We start from the raw sequence: 22,978 nt of genomic DNA, 5'->3' as shown, positions 1-22,978 counted from the left end.
TCCTTCCTTCCTTCCTTCCTTCCTTTAAAACCCTTACCCTCTGTCAGTATCACTTCTAAGATAGAAAAGCAGCAAGGGCTAGACAATTGGGGTTAAGTGATTTGTCCAGGGTAACAGAGATAGGAAGTGTCTGAGACTAGATTTGAATCCAGGTTCCCCTTTCTGCCACTTAGATGCCCTGGCAAATATAATCTCAATCCAAGAACTGATGCCAAATTTAAACACCTTGAACAAAAATTATTTTAACTCAGCTTAATTCTTTGAAATATTATTATGATTACACAAAGTTGTAGATTAAGGAAACATACCCAATACCTTACATATGCCATTAATACAGACATTTCTGCTGTTGCCTCCTTCAAAGCAAGGTGTACCATCGATAACAGCATCTAGCATTTTCTCTGAAAACTGTCCATCTATGGGTCGACAGTAGAGTTCACAGGGATATTCTGCAGTGGAAAAAAGAGGAAGTTTCAAGCTAGCATTTAAATTTCTCCAAAGTTTTTTTAAATTTGTGACATCTGATCATCCTATCTATGGTTTTGAAAGTCATAAAAAGCATAAGAATCTCACTCCCAGGACAGCTGGATGGTATAATGTAAAGAGTGCTTGATTTGAAGTCAGGAAAATTTGAGTCCAAATCCTGCCTCGCTGGGTGACCCAGTGCAAGTCACTTAATTTTTCTCAACCTCAATTTCCTTCTCTATAAAATAAGGATAAAAATAACATCTACCTTATAGTGTTATAATGTGGATGAGATAATTTATGATATAATAAGATGAGATAATATAAGTAAAAGTCTATAAGTGCTAGCTATTATTATTATTTATTATTATTACATATATTTATTAAATGACTTGCCAAGGATCATATAGTGAATATAGGTCAGATAGGAGTTAAATCTAGGTCTTGATGGTTCTAAGACTGGTTGTCTACTAATTCAGAATGCTTTTTTGACTTCTGCATAATATTTGAAACCAGTAAAATGTGTATGTATGCCCATGTACATACATGCCAGGCATTGTGTTAGGCACTGGGATAAACACAAACATAATAAAATCCTTATCTTTAAGGACTCTACACTTTCCTAGGGGAAATAACATGTTAGTGGTGGTGGAGGCTGCATTAACAGCTAGGGGAAATGAGGAAAGGTATATGAGATGGGAAATTGTATTTATATAAAAATTATATAATTTATATAATATATAATTATATAAAATAAATAGGAGCTGATCTCCTATATATATTATATTATATTATATTATTCAGGTAATATTAGCTCTTATAGCAGCAACTGGGGGTCATGTGACTTTGCCAGTATGCAGAATTGAGGCAGCTATGTGCTCAGGGGATAGAGCTTTAGACCTGCAGTAAGGAAGACTCGAGTTCAAATCCAGCCTCAAACGATTATTAGCTTTATGACTATGAGCAAGGCAAGTAATTTAACTTCTACTTCCATCAGTTTTCTCATCTGTAAAATGGAGATAATAACACCTAAATGGAGATAAAAATCCTTGGGGGATTTCTGTGAAGATCAAATGAAATATTTGTTAAAAAGCACTTAGTATGGTGCCAGGCACATATGGTACTACATAAATGTTTATTCCCTTCTCTTTCCCTATTCAGAAGACTGTCGATTTAATCACAGTAATTTCTTCTCCCATCCTGGGTGCCATATCCCTGACTCACTCAGAGAACTGTTTTCTCATCTCCCCAAATGAAGAAAATGAGGCATCCACCAGATAATTTTTTTAAAATCCTTGACAGTCAGAAATAAATGGGAACCCTAGAAAGCTATACCATAGATACAAAGAGGAGCTGATCTCTTCAGCAGAAAGCCAATTACCTTGTTCTGATAGATGGATTAAATTAATCAATTATGATCCCACCATCAAGAATTTAGAAGGAACTTCAGAAGGTACCTTATGTAACCAAAACTGAACATAAATCTATTCTACAACTACCCACTACCCATTCCACCACTTCAGCAATGGTCAACCAACTTTGTACTCTTTGCTCACTGTCTGCCCCTAGGTAAGGTAAGGGGCAGCTAGATAGAAGGCACTTGTCCCTAGAGGCTGGCTTGACTTTTATATTTATTTAACTAAATCGAAAGGGCAGATCCATTTTTGCTTATTTTAAATTTTTGAAAGACTTTGCTTATTATCTCTTCTGAATATGTTTGTTAGGTACAGTTGTATAGCTACTTCTTCAGGGATCAGATCAGTTTGAGGATACAGATGGTGCCACCCACCTGACCATGTGTGTTTTTAAGCTAAAATAGGGTTTTATTTTTATTTTATTTTACTTATAACAACTCTCGAGAAGCAAAGTGTTGACTTGTTTTACTAATAGTAATATTAGGCAGATATACCCAAGGTCTATATGTTGCACTACAATAATTTATCATCCATTTATTTAGGGAAACAAATAGAGGCAACTAAGTGGCTCAGTGGATAGAGCATGGGGCTTAGAGTCAAGAAAACTTGAGTTCACATATGGCCTCAAATGCTTACTAGCTGTGTGACCCTGGGCAAGTCACTTATTCTTTTTATCATAATCCACTGAAGAGGGAAATGGCAAACTACTCCAATATCTTTGCCATGAAAACCTCAAGGACAGTATGGCCCATGGGATTGTGAGGAGTTGGACACGATTGAACAATAATTAATTATGGAAATATTCTTGAGAACTTTTCTCTTAGAAAAAAAGGGTGGGAGGCAGGCTAGAGAAACCAATCACATGGTGAAAATGGGGCATAACTATAGATAGTTGCTATTTCTAAGAAGAAAAAAATAAAATCAAAGAAAGGTGAGCAGCTGAATTCACATGAAGGCCAGAGAACAAATTACCCAGAAAAGTCAAGAAAGCTCCACCAAACTAGGGACATATGGGTATTTTTTAAAGACAGCAAGAAGAAAAGGATCCAAGGATTTGAGAAGAAAAGGTCTGAGAAAACCCAAAATGTATGAATATGTCCAAAGTCCTTCCTTGTTTTTTAATTTTTTTTGGGGGGGAGGACATTATTAGTTCAGTCACTGTATTAACTGGAATAAAATGAATATTTCCAATATTACCTAGGAATAATCCTGATCTCCCAGTGATAAGCCACACTAAATCAGGTACATGAAGTTCAGAGAAATAATTTCCTGAAATAGTATATACTAACTGGTTGCCAAGGAGAAGGATAGAAGAAAAAAGAAAGAATGGAGTGATGCTTAGTTTACAAAAAGCAAAGGGCATAGAATGAATGTTCTGAACCCTTCTAGAATTGTCTATTATTTCTGTGTCATGGAAAAGGGAGGTCGTCCCCAAAAAAGTCCCAGAAACAACCTACCCTTGATCCTCTCTTCAGCAAGGCTTAACCTGCTATTTAATGCAACACACAATGAACGGTATATCTTAAATACCTATTGGGTGTTAGGCAGTGATCATAAAGATGAATAAATCTCCAGTTAGGGAGTAGGGAAGGATATGACAAGATGCGGGAAAATCATTTCTCCACTTCAGCTGCAACTTTTGTACCTAAAGAAGAATGGTGTTAAATAAGATAATGTGTGGTATAATTATATATATATATATATATATAATTTGAATCACAGAAAAAAGGATTTGGTTTTATTTTTTTCCCCTCTCATATGCAAGGGGGCAAGTTATTAAAGTTTTTTAAGAGATAGCAACAGCGGGGCAGCTGGGTGATGCAGTGGGTTGAGAACGAGGTCTAGAGATAGAAATCCCAAGTTCAAATCTAACTTCAGACATTTCTTAGCTGTCTGACTTTGGGTAAGTCACTCAACCCCTATTGCCTAGACCTTATCATTCCAACATACAGTATTGATTCTAAGATGGAAGGTAAGAGTTTTTTTTTTTTAAAGAAGTAAGGGTAGGTGAGAAGAATTACATAATCAGAGGTTAAGAAGACCATTTCAGTAGTGGGGTGAAGAAGGAATTGGGGATTGAATGGGGAGGTTAGAGGCAAGACCAATTAGAACCAATGAGAGCCTCGACTGGAGTAGTGGAAGTATAAGTAGAAAAGAAGGGAAGGATGCCAGAAATATATTTGTATTGCAGTGGCAGAATCATAGTAATTTGGCCCTCAATCTAGTGACCAAATTCAAGGACAATAGTTAAGTTCAGATGTTTGACCTAATCTATCCCACTCTCTTGGACTGATTCCCAATGAGATAAGACAAGTTCCTGTTCTACTTCTTCATCAAATATCTCCCATAATGCCTCAATGTAAGGGACCGATTTTCCACTGGGAGACACCTTCATTTCTGCTAGGGAATGGTGTACCTACATGTAAGGGGAATTAGGTCAGGAGTCTGTTTGAAAGTTATAAATGTCTAGGAAAGAAGAGAGAACAAGAAAGGGAGCATATATGGCAGTGCCTGGGTATGGAAAGGGAGAGCCACTTCTAGTAAAGGCTACTTGCTGACTATAGAGAATAAAAATGAAAAAAAAAAAGAAAAAGACAATCGCTTGCTATGACTGAGTAGAAAAACCAATTGCTTAAGATTGAGACTGTGCTCTATTCTGGGTGCCATATTTTATGAAGGACATGAATAAGCTGGGAACAATTCAGAGGAGAGTAACTAGGATGCCAAAGGGACTCAAATTCATGTCATGTGAGGAGCATTTTGTGGAAATGGGGAATTTACCCTGAAGATATCTGTCTCCAAGCATTTGAAGGGCTGTCAGTGGAATAAAGGATTAGATTCTTTTTCTTAAGCCCCAGAGAGCAGAACTGGGAGAAAGTAGCAGAAATTGAAGAGGAAAATCTAGACTTGATGAAAGGAAAAATGTCTTAACACAATACAGAGGGAATTCACTTCCAGGTATGGATTGGGCTAAGTGGCCCCTGAAATCCCTTTTGACTCAAATTCTATGATTCTATGATAAGAGATGCTGCAAATCCAAACAGGCTTTTCTATTGTCAAGGGGCTTAGGAGACAGTTTCTACATACCCAGAGCGTCAGTCTTCACCATGGAATGTGTTCTCAGTGATTCTCCCACAATTCATAAAGAGAAAGAGACTAAAATTCTCTGAGTTTGTGGAAAGCATTGGTTCTATTTTTCCTCTAATGTTTTAAATCTCAGTTTTTTAAAGCTTTAAAACATATGATTTTAATGGCCAATTTTTATTCTAGAAGGCCTGTAAAGAAACATTCTTCCCTCTTCTTATTAGAGAGATGATGAAGTATGGATTAAGAATATTGCACAGTCATTATTGCATCCTTAACATCTCGTTCTCACTCACCTCACTGAGCCAATAAAAGAGGAGGGAAAAGGAATAAGAATTTTTAAGCACATAGTATGTTCCACATACTGTGCTAAGCACTTTACAAATATTATTTTATCCTCATAGCAACTCTGAGAGGGAGATGTTATTATTATCCTAACTACAGCTATTATTTACATTTGAGGAAGCTAAGACAGACAGAGAGGTTTATTAATTTGTCCAGGGACACACAGTGAGGAAGTATATGAGGACAGATTTTAAAAACATATCTTTTATTTTCTCTATTACCTGCAACAACAATCTTCAACATAAATTTTTCAAAATTACAAGATCCAAATTGTCTCCCTTTATCTCTTTTCCCCCCTTCCTGGAGAGGGTAAACTATTTGATCTGAGTTATACATGTATTATCATGCAAAATATACTTCCATATTTGTCACTGTTATAAAAATTCTTATATAAAACCACCCCCCAACTAAAAACACAAACTAAAGTGAAAATAATATGTCTTAATCTGCATTCCAACTTCAATAAGTCTTCTCTGGAAGTGAAGAGCATTCTTTTTTCGTCTTTCAGAATTGTTCTGGAAGTCTTTTTTATTGCTGCGAAGTCTTTCACAGTTGATCATTGTACAATATTGCTTTTACTGTTTATAATGTTCTATTGGTTCTGCTTATTTCACTCTGCATCAGTTCATGTAAGTCTTTCCTGCTTTTTTTCCCTGAAATTATTCTGCTCATCATTTCTTATAGAACAATAGTATTCCATCACCATCTCTTACCACAAATTGTTCAGCCATTCCCCAACTGATGGACATCCCCTCAATTTCCAATTTTTTACTACCACAAAAAATCTGCTATGAATATTTTAGTATAAATAAGTACTTTTTTCCATTTAAATTCTTTGGGATCCAGACCTAGGAGTAGTAATACAGGATACACAGTTTTTAGCCATTTGGGCATAGTTCCTAATAGCCCTCCAGAATGGTTGGAACAATTTGCAACGGTGCTCCAATTTTGCCCTCTCTAACATTTATCATTATTCTTTACTGTCATATTGACTAATCTGACAGGTATGAAGTGATTCATTTGAATGAATGAATGAATGAATGAATGGTCATTTTAATTTACATTTCTCTAATAGAGAGTGATTTAGAACATTTTTCATGTGATTATTGATAGCTTTTATTTCTTCATCTGAAAACTGCTAGTTCATATCTTTTCACCATTTGTCAATTGGGGAATGGTTTGTATTCTTACAAATTTGACATAGTTCTCTATATATTTGAGAAATGAAACCTTTATCAGAGAAATTTGCTGCAAAATTTTCCCATTTGTGTTTCCCTTCTAACCTTGCTTACATTGGTTTTGCTTATACAAAACCTTTTGAATTTAATATAATCAAAATTCTTCATTTTACGTATTGAATATTTTCTATTTTTGTTTGGTCATAAACTTCCCTTCTCCATAGATCTGACAGGTAAACCATTCTGTGTTCCCCTAGACTTATAGTATCACTGTTTGTGTCTAAATCATATGCCTTTTTTGACCTTATCTTGGTATAGAGTGTGAGATACTGGTCTATATGTAGTTTTCACCATACTGTTTTCCACTTTTCTCAGAAATTTTTGTCAAATCGTGAATTATTATCCCCCAAAGCTGGGATCTTCAGTTTATTATACACTAGATTGCTAAGGTAATTTATCCCCACATATTGTATATAAAATGTATTCCATTGATAACACTATTCTATTTCTTGGCCAGTGCCATATTGTTTTGATCACTGCTTTACAATTTGAGATATGGTACTGCTAGGCTACAATCCCTTAAATGTTTTCATTAACTCCCTTAATATTCTTGATCTTTTGTTCTTCCAGGTGAGTTTTCTTATTATTCTTTGTTAATTCTATAAAATAATTTTTGGTAGTTTGACTGGTTTAGAACTGAATAAGTAAATTGATTTGATAAAATTTCTGTTATTATATTAGCTCAGCATATCGAGTGATTATTATTTTCCTAATTGTTTAGATCTGACTTTATTTACACGAAAAGTGTTTTGTAACTGTGTTCATTAAATTCCGGTGTTTGTCTTGGCAAATAGATTCCCAAATATTTTATATTGTCTAGAGTTATTTTAAAATGAATTTCTCTTTCCATCTCTTCCTGCTTGACTTTGTTAGTAATATAGATAAATGCTGATATTTATGTGAGTTTATTTTGTTTCTTGCAACTTTGCCAAAGTTATTAATTATCTCAACTAGTTTTTAGTTGATTCTCTAGGATTCTCCAAGTAAACCATCATATCATCCTCAAAGAGTAATAGATTTGTTTCTTTATTGTCTACTTTAACTCCAGTTTCTTTTTCTTCCTTTATAGCTAAAGCTAACATTTCTAATACAGTATTAAATAATAGTGGTGATAATAGGCATACTTGTTCAACTTTTCTACTTATCCCCATTACAGATGATACTTGTTGATGGTTTTTGAGAGATAACTAGTTATCATTTTATGGAAAGTGCCATTTATTCATGTGGTTTGTAGTATTTCTCATAGAAATGAGTGTTGTATTTTGTGAAAGACGTTTTCTGCAACTATTGAGATAATCATGCAATTTCTGTTATTTTTTTATTGATATGGTCAATTATATCAATAGTTTCCCTAATATTAAACCAGCCCTGCATTTCTGGTATAAATCCTACCTGATATAAATTCCACATGGTTATAGTGAATTATCTTCGTGGCATATTACTGTAATCTCTTTGAGAGTACTTTATTTAAAATGTTTGCATCATGTTCGTTAATGAAATGGGCTTATAATTTTCTTTCAGTTTTTGTTCTTTCTGACAGGCATCAGAACCATATTTGTGTCATAGAAGGAATTTGGAAGGACACATTCTTTGCCTATTTTCTCAAATTGTTTATATAGTAGAGGGATTAATTGTTCTTTAAATGTTTGATAGAATTCACTTGTAAATCCATCTTGCTCTGAGAATTTTTTTTAGGGAATTCATTGATGGCTTATTCAATTTCTTTTTCTGAGATGGGATTATCGAAGTATTTTATTTCCTCTTTAGTTAATCTAGACAATTTTAATTTTCATAAATATTTGTCCATTTCACTTATATTGCCAGATTTATTGGCATATAATTGGGCAAAATAGCTCCTAATGATTGTTTTAAATTCCTCTTCTTTGGTGGTGAATTAACCCTTTTCATTTTTTTATACTGGTAATTTGCTTTTCTTCTTTCCTTTTTAAAAATCAAATTATACAATGCCTTATCTATTTTATTTGTTTCTCCCCCCATAAAACCTACACTTCTTATTTATAAGTTCAATGTTTTTCTTACTTTAAATTTTATTAATTTCTTCTTTGTTTTTTAGGATTTCCAATTTGGTCTTTAATTGTGGATTTGTAGTTCATTCTTTTTTTTTAGTTGCATGCTCAAGTAACTGATCTGCTTTTTCTCTATTTTATGTATGTAAGCATTTAGAAATATAAAATTTCCATAAGTACTGCTTTGGCTATATCCAATATATTTTATTTGTTAGAATATACGAATTTATTTGCAATAGACAAAGTGATAAGATTTGACAAATGATTTTCAAAAAATGAATAACATGTATAGAAATAAGTCAGATGAAAAAATGAATCAGGTTTATGAAGCAGGAAAATAAAGGCAAAAATAGTCTTTCTATAAAACTTTTGTATCCCCAATGTCTTGTACATAGTGGGTACTAAGCACATATTAATTGAAAATGCTGGTTATTCCCCAAATAGATCTTCTTAAACTTTTTGTTTTGTTATATAACACTCAGACACATAACTATTTAAAGGGCTATTATGTGGAAGAGTAATTCATCTTTTAGTTCCTGGCTTCAGAGCATGAGAACATTGCTAGGAACAATGAAATTTTCACAAATGTAGAGCTGCTAATTCCTTCTCTTTTCAGATGACTAGGAGCTTCTCTGTCTATATATATTTTTCTTTATTAAAGTTTATTTATTTAATTCATTAATTAGAAAATTTTTCCAAGGTTACATGATTCACGTTCTTTCCCCCATCTCCCACCCCACACCCATAGTCAATGAGAAATTCCACTGCATTTTATATCATTGATCAAGACTTATTTCCATATTGTTAATATTTGTAATAGTGTGATTGTTTAATTCTACATCTCCAATCATATCTCCATTGAACCATGTGATTAAACAATTGTTTTTCTTCTGTGTTTCTTCTCCTATAGTTCTTTCTCTGGATGTGGACCAATATATTTTTAAATGTTTTCTCCTTAATAAAATGCCATTTCTGTAATTTATTCTTTGACTCCTTTTTTAGAATTAAATTATTTAGCTTCCAATTATTTTTTAATTTGTTGTTCTATGGGCCCTTATCAATTATGTTTTTGCATGATGATCTGAAAAGGATGCATTTATTATTTCTGCTTTTTTGCATTGGTTATGAGATTTTTATGCTCTAATGCATGGTCAGTTTTGTGCAGGTGATATAGACTGCAAAAAAGAAAATATAGTCTTTTCTATTCCCATTCATTTTTCCCCAGAGATCTATTAAATCTAACTTTTCTAAAATTTCATTCACCTCTTTAACTTCTTTCTTGTTTGTTTTTTTGGTTAGATTGAGAATCCCCACTAGAATAGTTTGACCATTTCTTCCTGTAAGTCATTTAATTTCTCCTTTAAAAATTTGAGTCTATACCATGTGGTGCACATATGTTTGGTAATGATATTACTTCATTGTTCAGATACCATTTATCAAGATGTAATTTCCTTCCTTATCTCTTTTCATTAGATCTATCTTGCTTTAATTGTGTCTGAGATCATGATTTCTTCTCCTACTTTCTTTTTATTTCTTTTGAAGCAAAATATATTCTATTCCATCCCCTTAGCTTTACTCTGTGTGAATCTCTCTGCTTCAAATGTGTTTCTTGGCTTTTAATCTATACTGCTATCTGCTTTGATTTTATGGTTGAGTACATCCCATTCACATTCACAATTTTTTTAATTTAATTTTTATTTTTTAAAACACTTAACTTCTGTATATTGGCTCATAGGTGGAAGAGTGGTAAGGGTGGGCAATGGGGGTCAAGTGACTTGCTCAGGGTCACATAGCTGGGAAGTGTCTGAGGCCGGATTTGAACCTAGGACCTCCCATCTCTAGGCCTGACTCTCAATCCACTGAGCTACCCAGCTGCCCCTACCATTCACCTTCATTATTACTATATTTACTATTATAATTACTAATTGTGTATTTCCCTCTATATTATTTTCCCTCTTTGCTCTTTCTCTTTACTTTCACTCTGTCCCCCAACAAGCATTTTGCTTTGAGTCACGGCACCCCACTTGATCCTCCCTTCTGTTATTCCCACCCCCTTGTCTTATTCCCCTCCTACTTCTCTACTGGATGAGATCAGAAGGATAAGGCTGTTATTCCTTCCCTGAGCCAGTTCTGATGAGAATAGGGTTTAAAGATAGCCTGTCACTACCCTCATCCTTCCCTCCACTGTAATAGGTTTTCCACACCTCTTTAGGTGAGATAATTTACCCCATTCCACCTTTTCTTTCCCTTTACTCTCAATGCAATCTTCTTTTTTATTCCTCGGTTTTTTTGATATCATATCATCCTAATCAACTTACTTTCACACTATCTATATCTATATCTATATCTATATCTATATAAATATATACATATACATATGTATATATACATACATATTCCTTCTCTCTGCTCTAATAATGTTAATATTTTAAGAGTTACATATAATATCTTTCCACATAGGAATATAAACAGTTTGATCTTTCTGAATCCCTTAAATTTTCTCTTTCTTGTTTACCTTTCTATGCTTCTCATGAGTCTTATATTTGAACATCAGATTTTCTGTTTAGGCCTAGTCTTCAGGAATGCTGGGAAATGTTCAATTTTGTTAAATGACTATTTTTCCCTTGAAAGAATATACTCAGTTTTTCTGGGTAGGTGATCCTTGGTTGTAAACCTAGTTCCTTTGTCTTCTAGAATATCATATTCCAAGCTTTCCAATATTTTAATATAGAAGCTTCCAAATCCTATGCAATCCTGACTGTTGCTTCATGATGTCTTCATTGTTTGTTTCTGGTTGCTTGCATTATTTTCTGCTTGGCCTGGGAGCTCTTTGACTGTAATATTCCTAGGAGTTTTCATTTGGGGATTTATTTTAGTAGGTGATTGATAGATTCTTTCAATGTCAATTTTCTCTTTATTCAAGAATATCAGGGCAGTTTTCTTTGATAATTTCTTGCAATATGATATCTAGACTTTTTTTGGATCATGGCTTTCAGGTGGCCCAATAACTCTTAAATTATCTCTCATGGATCTATTTTTCAGGTCAGTTGATTTTGCAGTGAGGTGTTTCAAATTTTCTTCTATTTTTTCATTCTTTTTATTTTATTTTATTGTTTCTTGTCTTGTCAAGTCATTAGCTTCTTCTTGCACAATTCTAATTTTTAAGACATTATTTTCTTCTGTGAACTTTTGAACCTCCTTTTCCATTTGGATAATTCTACTTTTAAGGTGTTTTTTTTCTTGCATCACTTTAATTTATCTTCCCCATTTTTCCTATGCCTCTCTGATTTTTGAAATTCTTTTTAATCTCTTCCAAAGCCTGAGGCCAATATATATTTTTCTTTGAAGTTTTGCATATAGCTGCTTTGATCTCACTATCCCCTTCTGAGTTTGTTTGACTATTGGTTAATTTTACTTAATCATTTTTGTTTATAATTAGGACGGGTTCTATGGAGATGATCACTGGAAAATGACTCTGGTGTAAAGTATAAAAGACAATCATAAAACATTTTTAAAATAAAATATTTTCTCATGGTCTTTTAACTTGGCCAAAGTGAAATTCAGTGGACCTGAAATTATCTTATGAAAATGGATGAGGACATCAGTTGTTTGAAGTTTTCTTAGAATTATCTTAAAATGCCTTGTGAACTCATAATATGTTGAAAAGTGTTTATGTCCATGGGAATAGATGGGGAAAATTTTTTAAATAAAGGTGGCTTATTGGAACAAGATTTTGAGATCCTAAGGCTAAAATTACTTTAAAAATTATAGTAAATTTACTTTCTTTTATTTGAGAAATGAGGCCTTTGTCAGAGATACTTGCTATAAAAATTTCTTTCTCCAGTTTGTTGTTTCCCATCCAATCTTGGTTGCATTCATTTTGTTTGTGTAAAACTTTTAAAATTTAATGTACTTGGTTATCTATTTTACATCTTGTGATGTTCCTGTCAGAAGCAAATTTCTCTTTCTTCAGTGTCACCTTTTTTATGTCATCTCTCAGTGACCTGGAGGTCAAATACCACTGAGAAAATTCAGGTATAGATGAGCCTCAGAAGAGGAAGTTAAAGAACCAAGGAACCAATAAGATAGAAAACTAATTCCATAGGCATTGCTTCTCTGGGAAGCCCAGGGAAATTAAGAAACTATGATTGGTTCCTGAGATGTGATGTATGGGAGTTAGTGGATGGACAAAAGAGTTTATAAGCTGAGACCCAGCAGGAAGTCGAATATGGAGGAACAGAGGGAGCTCTTGCTGGGTTACAGCTACAGGCCCATTATGGTAGCTAATAGATTAGAAAGCTAAGTATATCTCTACCTCTCTTCTACTTTTTCCTCTTTACTACTACTACTACTTTGATTTAATAAAGTTATTAAGCTACAAACAGTCTCATAATTTAAAATATTGCCTTCCTTACATTTTATTTGGCCATAAATTCTTTTTTTCATCAGATTTCAAGCTATATTATAAACTTATAATCATGAAAGCAATCTGGTACTAAGAAATAGTGTAGTAGATCAGAAGGAAAGATTAAGTATACAATACACAGTATAAATGAGTATTGTAGTCTAGTGTCAGATAAACCCAAATATCCAAACACCTGGGGTAAGAATTCACTGGCAAAAATGGTTAGGGAAACTGGAAATCAGTTTGGCAGAAGCTAGGCATAAATCACTATCTCATGCCTCTAACCAACAAAAGGTCAAAATGAATAAATGATTTATCATAAGTAAATTAGGGGAGCATGGAAAATTTCACCTTTATGATCTATAGATAAGGAAAAAGTTTATGACCAAAAAAAAGATAAAGAGGATAAAAGAGGTAAAGTAGATAATTTTGATCACTTGAAATGAAAAGGTTTACATAAGCAAAATGAATGCAGCCAAAATTAGAAGGAAAATAGGTACTTGGGTGGGGGATTTTATGATCTTTGGTAAAGGCCTCATTTTTTCCAGTGTAGAGGAAATGGAGTCAAATTCATAAAAATAAGAGCCATTCCTCAATTGATAAATAGACAAAGGAATGAACAAGTAGCTTTCAAAAGATGAAATCAAAGCTATCAGCAGTCATAGAAAAACAGTCTAACTTCCACTCCCAATATAGATCTGCACCTCCTAGTTTTAGACACCAGCCTAAAACATGCAGAGGTCATAAACGACTTGCCCAGGATAAGTGATATGCCCAGAATCACACAGGTAGTATATGTAAGAGGTGGAACATGAATCCAGGTCTTTTTGACTCCAAATTGGGTTCTCTATTTACTCTGACACACTGCTGACGTTAATTTTTTAACACAAGAGTACAAAATGTATAAATTTGCAAGCAAATAATTTATAAAGTTACACTCTCAAATTATAGATTTAACCCTTTATTTTTGAAAATTTTCTGTGCAATGCTTTGATGGCAGGCCAAATATTTTCATTCTGAATAAGTTTAAAGTTTCTTTCATTTATACATGCAAATTGGTGATGAGAAATATACTGCTGTATAGCTGTCAAACAGGGATAACTGAAGCATTTACATTGAAGGGATGCTGTGAGGAACAAAAGAAATTATATTTATAAAGTGCTCAATACAGTGTTTGGCACATCCTGGGTATTATATTAATGCTTCTTCCCTTCCTCCTCCCCTGCTGGTTCTTATAATTCAATCTGGAACACACTGACATTGCAATGGCATATCTTCCAAGTTAGAGGAAAAGTTTAAGAAAGCATATGCATTCAAAATTCATGTTTGAATTTTGTAAACTGTTTCTTATAGCCATCCCATCTTGTCTATTCCCTAATCCCTCCTCTTATAATCTCACTTAAATAGTCATAATACTGCCCTAACTAGTTCCCTTGCTTCAGTGTTTTCTCAATCAAATTCATCTTATACTGCTACCAAGTACATCTTCCAAACTCACTACTCTGATCATGCTACTTCTCTCAAAAGCCATTTTCAATTGTTCCCCATTGCCTACATGATAAAGTTCAAAGACTGGCATTCAAAATCCTTCCTAGTATAAAGCCTAGTCTTCCTTTCCAGTTTGATATAACTGGTCTCTTAATTGTTCTTCTTGATTCCAGCCACTCCCATCTCCAATTGATCTTCAAAACAATGCCAAAATAATCTTTATAAGGAACAGATCTGACCATGCTACTTCCTAGCTCCAAAATCTTCAATAGCTTTTGTATTTTAAACTAAAATACAAAAATCCTCAAGACCTCCCTCCATAATCTAGATGTTCTTATAGACATATCACACTACTCTTCACATACACATCAGAGAGTAGAGAGCTGTGTGTGTGTGTGTGTGTGTGTGTGTGTATGTGTGTATATGCATATATACATCACTGAAACATGATGTGCTTTTCTACTCTGACCTCTAAAACTAAGAGCACTGGAAGAAATAGAGGTAAGTAATTGTCTTGATTTTGAATGGCCATTGTTAGTATGATGGATTTTCTGTTGTCATAGCCAATTACTCCTAATGTCAAATTTATATACAGCTATAGATTCTGACAAACTCAGGGTCATTCAATTTTTCTGTCAGGTCCTATTGCTAGTGTTCATAACTTGTTTGCCTCTGTTTTGCAAGTTCATTTGTTATTAAATTACAACTTTTGAACTACTGTTATTGATGAAGTGGAAATGACAGGAAATTTGATAAGAAAGTCATCATCCCATCTTCAAATTCACAGGAACAAAGGAATAACCCCTTCTGGGCATGCCTAGCTATATTCCCTAGACTTTAGAGCAGCAAACATCAATTCACATATTCAGAAAAAATAAAAAATTCAAGCATGGTATGACAGTCAAAGATTTAAAAAAGAAGTGACAGCTCAAAAAGGATGGGAGACAATGAAATATGAAATTCTGATAAAATATCATAACTCATAAGGAATAAATGGTTTAAGGACAATTTGAGATAATTATATGTTGGGATAGACATTTGATCTTCCCAGGCCTCCATTTCTTCATGTATAAAATGAAGTATTAGCTTGGACTTTGAGGTTCTTAACCATTTTGGTGTCAGCAATCCATTTGGCAGACTGGTGAAGTCTATGGTACTCCATTCAGAATAAAGCTTTTAAATTCATACAATAAAAAATAAAGGATTATAAAAGAAGCCAAGTGTGTTGAAATATATCTATTCAAATGTTAGGAAAAAATGAGATCATTGTTTAAAAAGTCCAGGTTCAAAACCCCTAAACTGAACAAATTCTAAGGACCCCTTTAGCTTAAAACCTGTAATAATACAGTGATAAAGGAAGAGAGCTCTCTGGGGAGCTCAGATTTTTAAAAGGATGCATACAAAAAAATAGAAGAAGAACATGATCAATGACAAATAGAAGGGACTGTGATGAAAGTTGTGTGGGGGTAGCTAAAGCACAGAATGTGTTGAGAGTTGTGAAAAAACCTAAGAACTAGAAGAAGTCTTTAAAATATTTATAGAGGGTCTGTAATTATGTAAGAGACTCCTCCTTGCCTCCTTCTCTCTTCCTCTGCTTCTTCCTTCTTCCTTTCCTTTTTTCTTCCTTCTTTTCCCCTCCCTCCCTCCTTCTCTCTTTCTCTGTCTCTCATTATGGGTTCTCTTTCTTTAAATGTTTATAAGAGATTGTCTTCTTATAGAGAGATAATCCCATATATAAGTACACATATATGTACATATCTGGGTAGCTAGGTAGAGCTAGAATTAAGTAGCATCAGGAATGGTTTTCTGTAGAAGGTGGGATTTTAGCTGGGATGTGAAGAAAGCCAGAAAGTGGATGTGAGGAGGCAAAATATTTCAGGCATTGAGGATAGCCAGAGAAAATTCCCTGAGCCAAGAGATCAGTGTCTTGTTAGAGGAGTAGGAAGAAAGAAATGAGCATTTTATCATAGTAAGAAGACTAGCACTGAAGGAGGGGGTTAGGTAATGTAGAGGTCATGATAGAGAACCAGGCTTAGAGTCAGGAAGATTCATCTTTATGAGCTCAAATTTGACCTCAGACACTTAGCTATGTGACCTCAGGTAAGTCATTTAACCCTGTTTGCCTCATTTTCTTCATCTGTAAAATAAACTGGAATTAGAAATGGCAACCCACTCTAGTACTTTTTTCAAGAAAACTCCAAGTGGGTTCATGAAGTCTCAGATATGACTGAAACAACAACAACAACAAAAAAATGCATATATATATATATACATATATATATATGATATATATCAGGTTTAATAGCTATAGTAATTTTGAAGTAGCAAATGAACCCAAATGATATTTTGATATATCTGTAACAACTGTAATATGATATGAAAATATCTATTAGGGACAAGATCAAGGTACTGATAATGCTACTATGATTTATATAATATAAGCTGATGATTTTTGTGCAACTCTGCATCACTCAAATCCAATTCATGTACAAGTTATTTCCCAGTAATCTCACTGGTCCTCTTTGGAAATGAAGGAAGAACAAAAACAACATTCATAATGGAAGGAAATTCTAAATCTCAGTTAGTGTTGAGTGAATATAAAGATCCAATTCGTTTTCCATTCAGGTTCACAATCTCCCTGGACCATCAGTTGAAATGCTGGGCTCTAAGAAAGTCTCCTTTCCACCTGGTCAAAGGTGAACTCAACACTTGAGTACTCCATTAACTGAAGTAATCAAATTCTTCTTTGTTCTCTTCCTCTGATCATTACTGAAATCTTCTCAAGGCATCAGGAAAGATAATATATACTCATCTTAATTGGATTACTCAAAGGCCACTAGCCCCTATCTAGTCAAAGTTCTAGTTCTATCAGTTAAGGAAAACAGAATCTCCTCTTTGAATTTTTACCCATTTTCCTTAAGGAAAGCAGTTAGACTTTTGATAAGGGGGAGAAAGACTTTAATGTAAGGCCTTGTTTCAAAATTTGATAGTTAAAAAAGATTTAAGATTTTCTTGCCCAGGTGCTGGGCCAAAGACTTTAAGACTGAAATAATCCTCTGACATCTTGTAATAGAAAGCCAGAAGTGAGAACAGAGGAGGTCTCAATATATTCCCACAACTGAATACTCTCCAAAATCTGATCCAATACTGTGATTTCTGTGATCTCCAAAGGTCTGGGATTCCTAAAGAACAGAACCCCTTTGTAAAACTCAGGGATTCCTGAAGTTCCTAAATGAACTTCTCCCTAAAGGAATCTTTCCTTTTATACTAATACACAGCATTACTCCTATTTCCTCTACCTTCCTATTCTACTTGGCCAATTTTTGATAGTCTATGAGGATATGACCCTAACCTCATTGCAATGGCTCTAAATTTAATCTTTCTTGGAAAGGTCAATGGCAACAAGCACCAGACGGCCTGAATGGTAAGCAGCAGATGATAAAAGTCATTTGTATAAATGCTGGCAAATGAGGTACATTGTTAAAGGGGGAAAAATGCATTTCTATGGAGAGGAAAATTCCAGGAAACTCATAGCACTAAGTACAGATGCCAGTCATTTCCTAACAGGATGGAGGAGAGAACAAATTTCTTTCAGTAATAGCTAATAAGATTTGCTTCTTCTTCAATGACCAGTCAAGGGATCAACGAAGCACTAATGAACAGTCACTTACCCAGAGCCAATAATAACATTTTGATTCAATAAATAGTATACTCTGCCAATTGCTGTGTGACCTAAGTCAATTCATTTCAGTGTTCTGAGATTGACTTTCCTCTTCTGCAAAATGAGGGTGTTGAATTGGATGGTCCCATCCAATCTTATCTAGAACTATGATCTCATTTATTTTAGTCCCTGAGAAGCTTCTAAAGAAAAGCAATGGTAGTGAGAAATGAGGATGGACTAGTTAATTCAGGACAATATGTTTTAAATACATCCTCTTTTCTTTTTCTGTGTATGTGACCAGGATGGGAAGCAGTCTGGAAGATGGGGGTGGGGAGAATAAATTGTGCTCATAAAAAAGCCTCACATAGAGCAGCTACTCAGATAATCTAGGAAGCCATCAGTAGCTGAATTATAAAGTTACAGAATCTCAGCACTCAGGGCCCTAAAGATCATTCAAAGCATTCAGTGCCTTCATTTTATAAATGAGGTCCATGGAGACAAAGTAACTTGCCCTAGATCAAACAGTGATTCAATGGAAAATGAGAAGAACATATAGAGTCCAAGGGGATACTGGAGGGTGGTTTAGTACAAGCACAAAGTGAATTGACAATAGAGTGTTTGTATTAATTCCCTTATATTTAAATACAGTTTCAGTCCTGCCTAATAGGTACAAAAAGCTTGCAGAGAAAAAAGAGGATAATGCAGCCTGTTCTTCATCTAAAAAGAGAAGCATTTTCCACTTCCATATTTTTATTTAATTAAAAGAATTATGTGAATTATAATCCCAGAATTTTAGAATTAAACATGAATTAATTTTTCATCTAATTCAACCCATTTACAAAAAAGAATTCCAACTACACATACACCGTGTAAAGCATTTTTATCACTGGGAATGTTTATCAGTCCAATATTTCTATTACTTTACTTCCATTTATGGATTTAAAAGTGTAAATCCTAATCTTATCTCCTTTAAATGCCTCTCTTTTTTTTAAGGGCACTCTCATTGGCCTAGTCAAGGAAAGTAATAATCTTAGAGTAATCCTCAGTCAGTTCTGAATCCATAATATCTCATTTATCTACCCCCTGCTCTCTGCTCATGCAGCCACCACCCTAGCTCAAGCCTCACTAACTTTTAGTTAAACTAATACAATAGCTTCCTATTTTTTCCCTCTTCCATTTTCTTTCTCAGTCATCCTCCACACTAGTGCCAAAATCATCTTCTTAAAGATGAGCCTGACCAAATAACTTCACTGGTCAAAAATTTTCAGTGACTTTATTTATTAGGGAAAAGTACAAACTCTTTAGTTTAGCAATTTAAGGTCATCCACAGTTTGGCCCCAACTTGCCCCCTTTCATCATTGAAATGTTAATAAACTGGTAGATCAGAGAAATGCTGTAGTCACAGATTTTATTAAAGACTTTGATAAAAAGTATCTCCTTTTATTCTTGTTGAAGATCTAGAAAGATGCAGGCTAGATGAAAATGCATTTAAATAGATTCAAAATTGTTTAATAACCTGGATCAAAGAATAGTAACCAATGATTCTGTATTACTGTATCATTTGACAGCTATGGGGTTAAGTATATTACCAGTGATGGCCTCTTGGGCAAATGGTGGGCACTCCAGTCATGAGGAATGTCAGCTGTGAAATCTACCCTTTGTAGGAACATATTGTGTGTGTGTGTGTGTGTGTGTGTGTGTGTGTGTGTGTGTGTGTAAAGCTCCTGGAGGGTAAGGGACTGGATCTTACATGTTGTAACTCCCTCACAATATGCCTCAGAACATTGTAGGCATCGTGTGGACAAGACACTTGATAAATAACTACTGATTGATTTACCCATGTCATGGTTACCTGTTTCAATTCATAAACTCCCAGAGGACTATACTTTTCTTTGTTTAATATGCCTAGTTAGGGTGCCACAAACAATTTGACAATGAACTCTGTTTTGGTGATTGATGGCAGAAGCACAGGAACTGGCCTGTGCTAACTTCCATCATGCCTTACCTGAGTTAAAAACTGGAAACCAATGGTAGAACTCATTTTTGTAGGGAACTGTGTCAAATTCACTACACTGCATCTGCCGAAACGTTGGCACATCTGCACGACAGGGATGGATGTTGCACAGGCGATAGCGCTTCCTTTCTCCAGTGCAATACTTCCCACCAAACTTGGGCCTGGCAATGAAACAAAGCACTTTCAAAATTTCCTAAGGACTCCTTTCCCCAGAAGACACATTTTTTGGAAACGTTCACTATGAAATATCTGCCAAAATCATGTCCCTCTCTGCCTTCAAAATTCGCCTCTTTTCTGAAGTTTTCCTAACCCTATACATCATCAAATGGCCCATTCCTCCCAGCACATTTTCAGTACTTCAGTACGTAGTAGTAGTAGTAGTAGTAGTAGTAGTAGTAGTAGTAGTAGTAGTAGTAGTAGTAGTAGTAGTAGTATAGAGCAGAATAACTCAGAAGCAGGATAGAATAGAAGGACTGCCTGAAAGTTAGGACAACTAAGCCCAAGAAGCTTCCTTTGACATAGGGACCATATGACCCAGTTTTGGAAGAGTTGCCAATCTTCTTAGGTAGAGGGCATTCCACTACCAATATTGGTAAAGGAAATTTATCTCCATCCACACTATTATCATCTATGTCTATATTCATCTGTATTTATGGTGATATCTACAGAATCTCCATCAATACTCAGCACTCTTTCTGTCTCTCTCTGTTTCTCTGTTTCTCTCTGTTTCTCTGTTTCTCTCTGTTTCTCTCTCTCTCTCTCTCTCTCTCTCTCTCTCTCTCTCTCTCTCTCTCTCTCTATCTCTCTCTGTCTCTCTCTCTCTGTCTGTCTCTCTGTCTCTGTCTCTGTCTCTCTGTCTCTCTCTGTCTCTTTCATCCACACCCATATCTACCCAGACTTATGATCTCATTGGGATAAGAAACTCAATACCAATTTGTAGCCAGTAGGCATCTAGATTATGCAGTGGAGAGAGTGCTGGCTCTGGAGTCAGTTAGGTTCTTCTTCTTGAGGTTGGATCTAGCCTCAGATATTTACTAGTTGTGTGAGACTGGACAAGTCACTTAACCCTGTTTGTCTCATTTTCCTCATCTATAAAAGGAGATAGAGAAGGAAATGGCGAACAAATCTCTGTCAAGAAAACCTTATATAGGATCATGAAGAATTAGAAAGGACTAAAATGACTCAACAATAATAACAACCAAAGCCAATGGACCATGTCAGGGAAGGGGGGAAAAGGGGAGAGAAAAAGCTAATAACATTAATGATATTTTCTCATTTGATCCTCCCAACAACTTGCTAATACAGATGCTACTAGTATTATCCTCATTTTTCTTCTGAGGAAGCTGGAAGAAAAGTTTACTGACTTGCCCAGAGTCACACAGCTGGTAAGTGACCAAGGAAGGATTTAGAGTCTTTCTGACTCCAAGTTCACTGACTATCTCCATTGTTCTATCTATAATTCCTAAAAATCATGATTCCATTATGAGAATGCTTTGTCAAAACAGTCTTCTTACCTGTCAACATTTGTTCTTCATGTGCTTCTGGATAGAAAAAAAAATTAAAACGTATTCATTCTCTGATGGCTAACCTTTGGATTTATAGAGGTAAGAATTTGGACAACAGACCTAGAAGTCATTGTTGGACCAATATTCAGAGGTTTTCCAAGTTGGAAGGACATGCCTGGATTTGTGTCATACTGGTATAACCTTCAAGAAATCAGAGTTACCTCATACCATTGTGAAATGCTAGAGTTTACCTTTCTTATGAGCTATTGACCCCTTTGGAAGTATTATGAAACCAATAAACTGATAACAGAATGATATTTTTAAATACAAAAAATTAAAATACATAGGGTTAAAAAGGAAACCAAATTCTATTGAAATAAAGATATATATTTTCCCCCATATGAGTTCATAGACTCTGAAATCTATCCATGGGCTTCTAAGAGAAAAAGATCATCATTATCTGAGTCATCATCATCATGAAATAATCATAATTTTAAAAATTGCATATTGGCCTGGGATTTTATCAGAAAAGGGAAATTCCAGTGTTTAAAGGACCTCACTATGTCAGATGCAGTACTTCCTGACTTCAGGACCAGCCTTTTATATGCTAAGCCATGTTCTCTCTTATTAAAGATTTAAGTTTTTTTATATTAATCAACTAATAATAAGTTAATAGGGTGATAACATTTGGGATGGGGGTAGCTATACTAAAATTTATCTTTAATTTTCATGCTTTTTCTTTTTGAGGTTATATATAGTATGTGCTGACTGTGAGTGGCAGCATATTCTATGATTTTTCTGGTGTAATTTTTTTTAAACCCCTACAAGGCAGAAGAGCAGTTAGGGCTTGGCAATAGGGGCTAAATGACTTGTCCAAGGTCACACAGCTGGGAAGTGTTTGAGGCCAGATCTGAACCCAGAACTAGACCCTGTTTTTAAGGCTGGCTCTCTATCCACTGAGCCTCCTCGCTGCCTCCTGGTGTAGTTCTTGGTTGCTCCTGGGAACAAAAGGGACTAATAGTAGGGTTCATAGTATCATTTGAAGCTAGAAAAATGAAGGATTTAGATCTAGTATCAGATAAACATGGAATTATTTTAAAATCAGTCATTTTGTCATGACACTTAAAACTTTCATTAGTTAAAACACCTCACTAATTCCTCCCTACCCACTTGCCCTAAACAAGGTTTCCATGAAATTCAAGGATTCTGTGAAATGTAATTTGGAAAACAGAATCAGGGCATTAAACAATCCTCAGAGTTAATTTACATCATTATATATTTCAGCAGTCACCCCAGAATGCATCACAGGTGTCCATAACAAATCTTCCTTG

The 22,978-nt window shown here is 34.7% G+C and overlaps 1 protein-coding gene across 1 annotated transcript in view; it reads right to left on the bottom strand.

Annotated features, from left to right (window-relative positions):
* Positions 1 to 22,978, bottom strand: part of ADAMTS12 (ADAM metallopeptidase with thrombospondin type 1 motif 12) — a 561,778-nt gene that overhangs the window by 167,579 nt on the left and 371,221 nt on the right. The window contains exons 12-13 of the mRNA XM_044681474.1: positions 20,134 to 20,303; positions 316 to 449 (exon numbers count right to left, since the gene is read on the bottom strand). Coding sequence (XP_044537409.1) covers positions 316 to 449; positions 20,134 to 20,303 — 304 coding nt within the window. The remainder of the gene's footprint in view (positions 1 to 315; positions 450 to 20,133; positions 20,304 to 22,978) is intronic.

The sequence above is a fragment of the Gracilinanus agilis genome, chromosome 1, assembly GCF_016433145.1.
Source record: "Gracilinanus agilis isolate LMUSP501 chromosome 1, AgileGrace, whole genome shotgun sequence".
NCBI classification, from domain to species: Eukaryota; Metazoa; Chordata; class Mammalia; order Didelphimorphia; family Didelphidae; genus Gracilinanus; species Gracilinanus agilis.
Note: the sequence above shows the minus strand (reverse complement) of the source record. Positions and strands in the feature narration are given on the sequence as shown.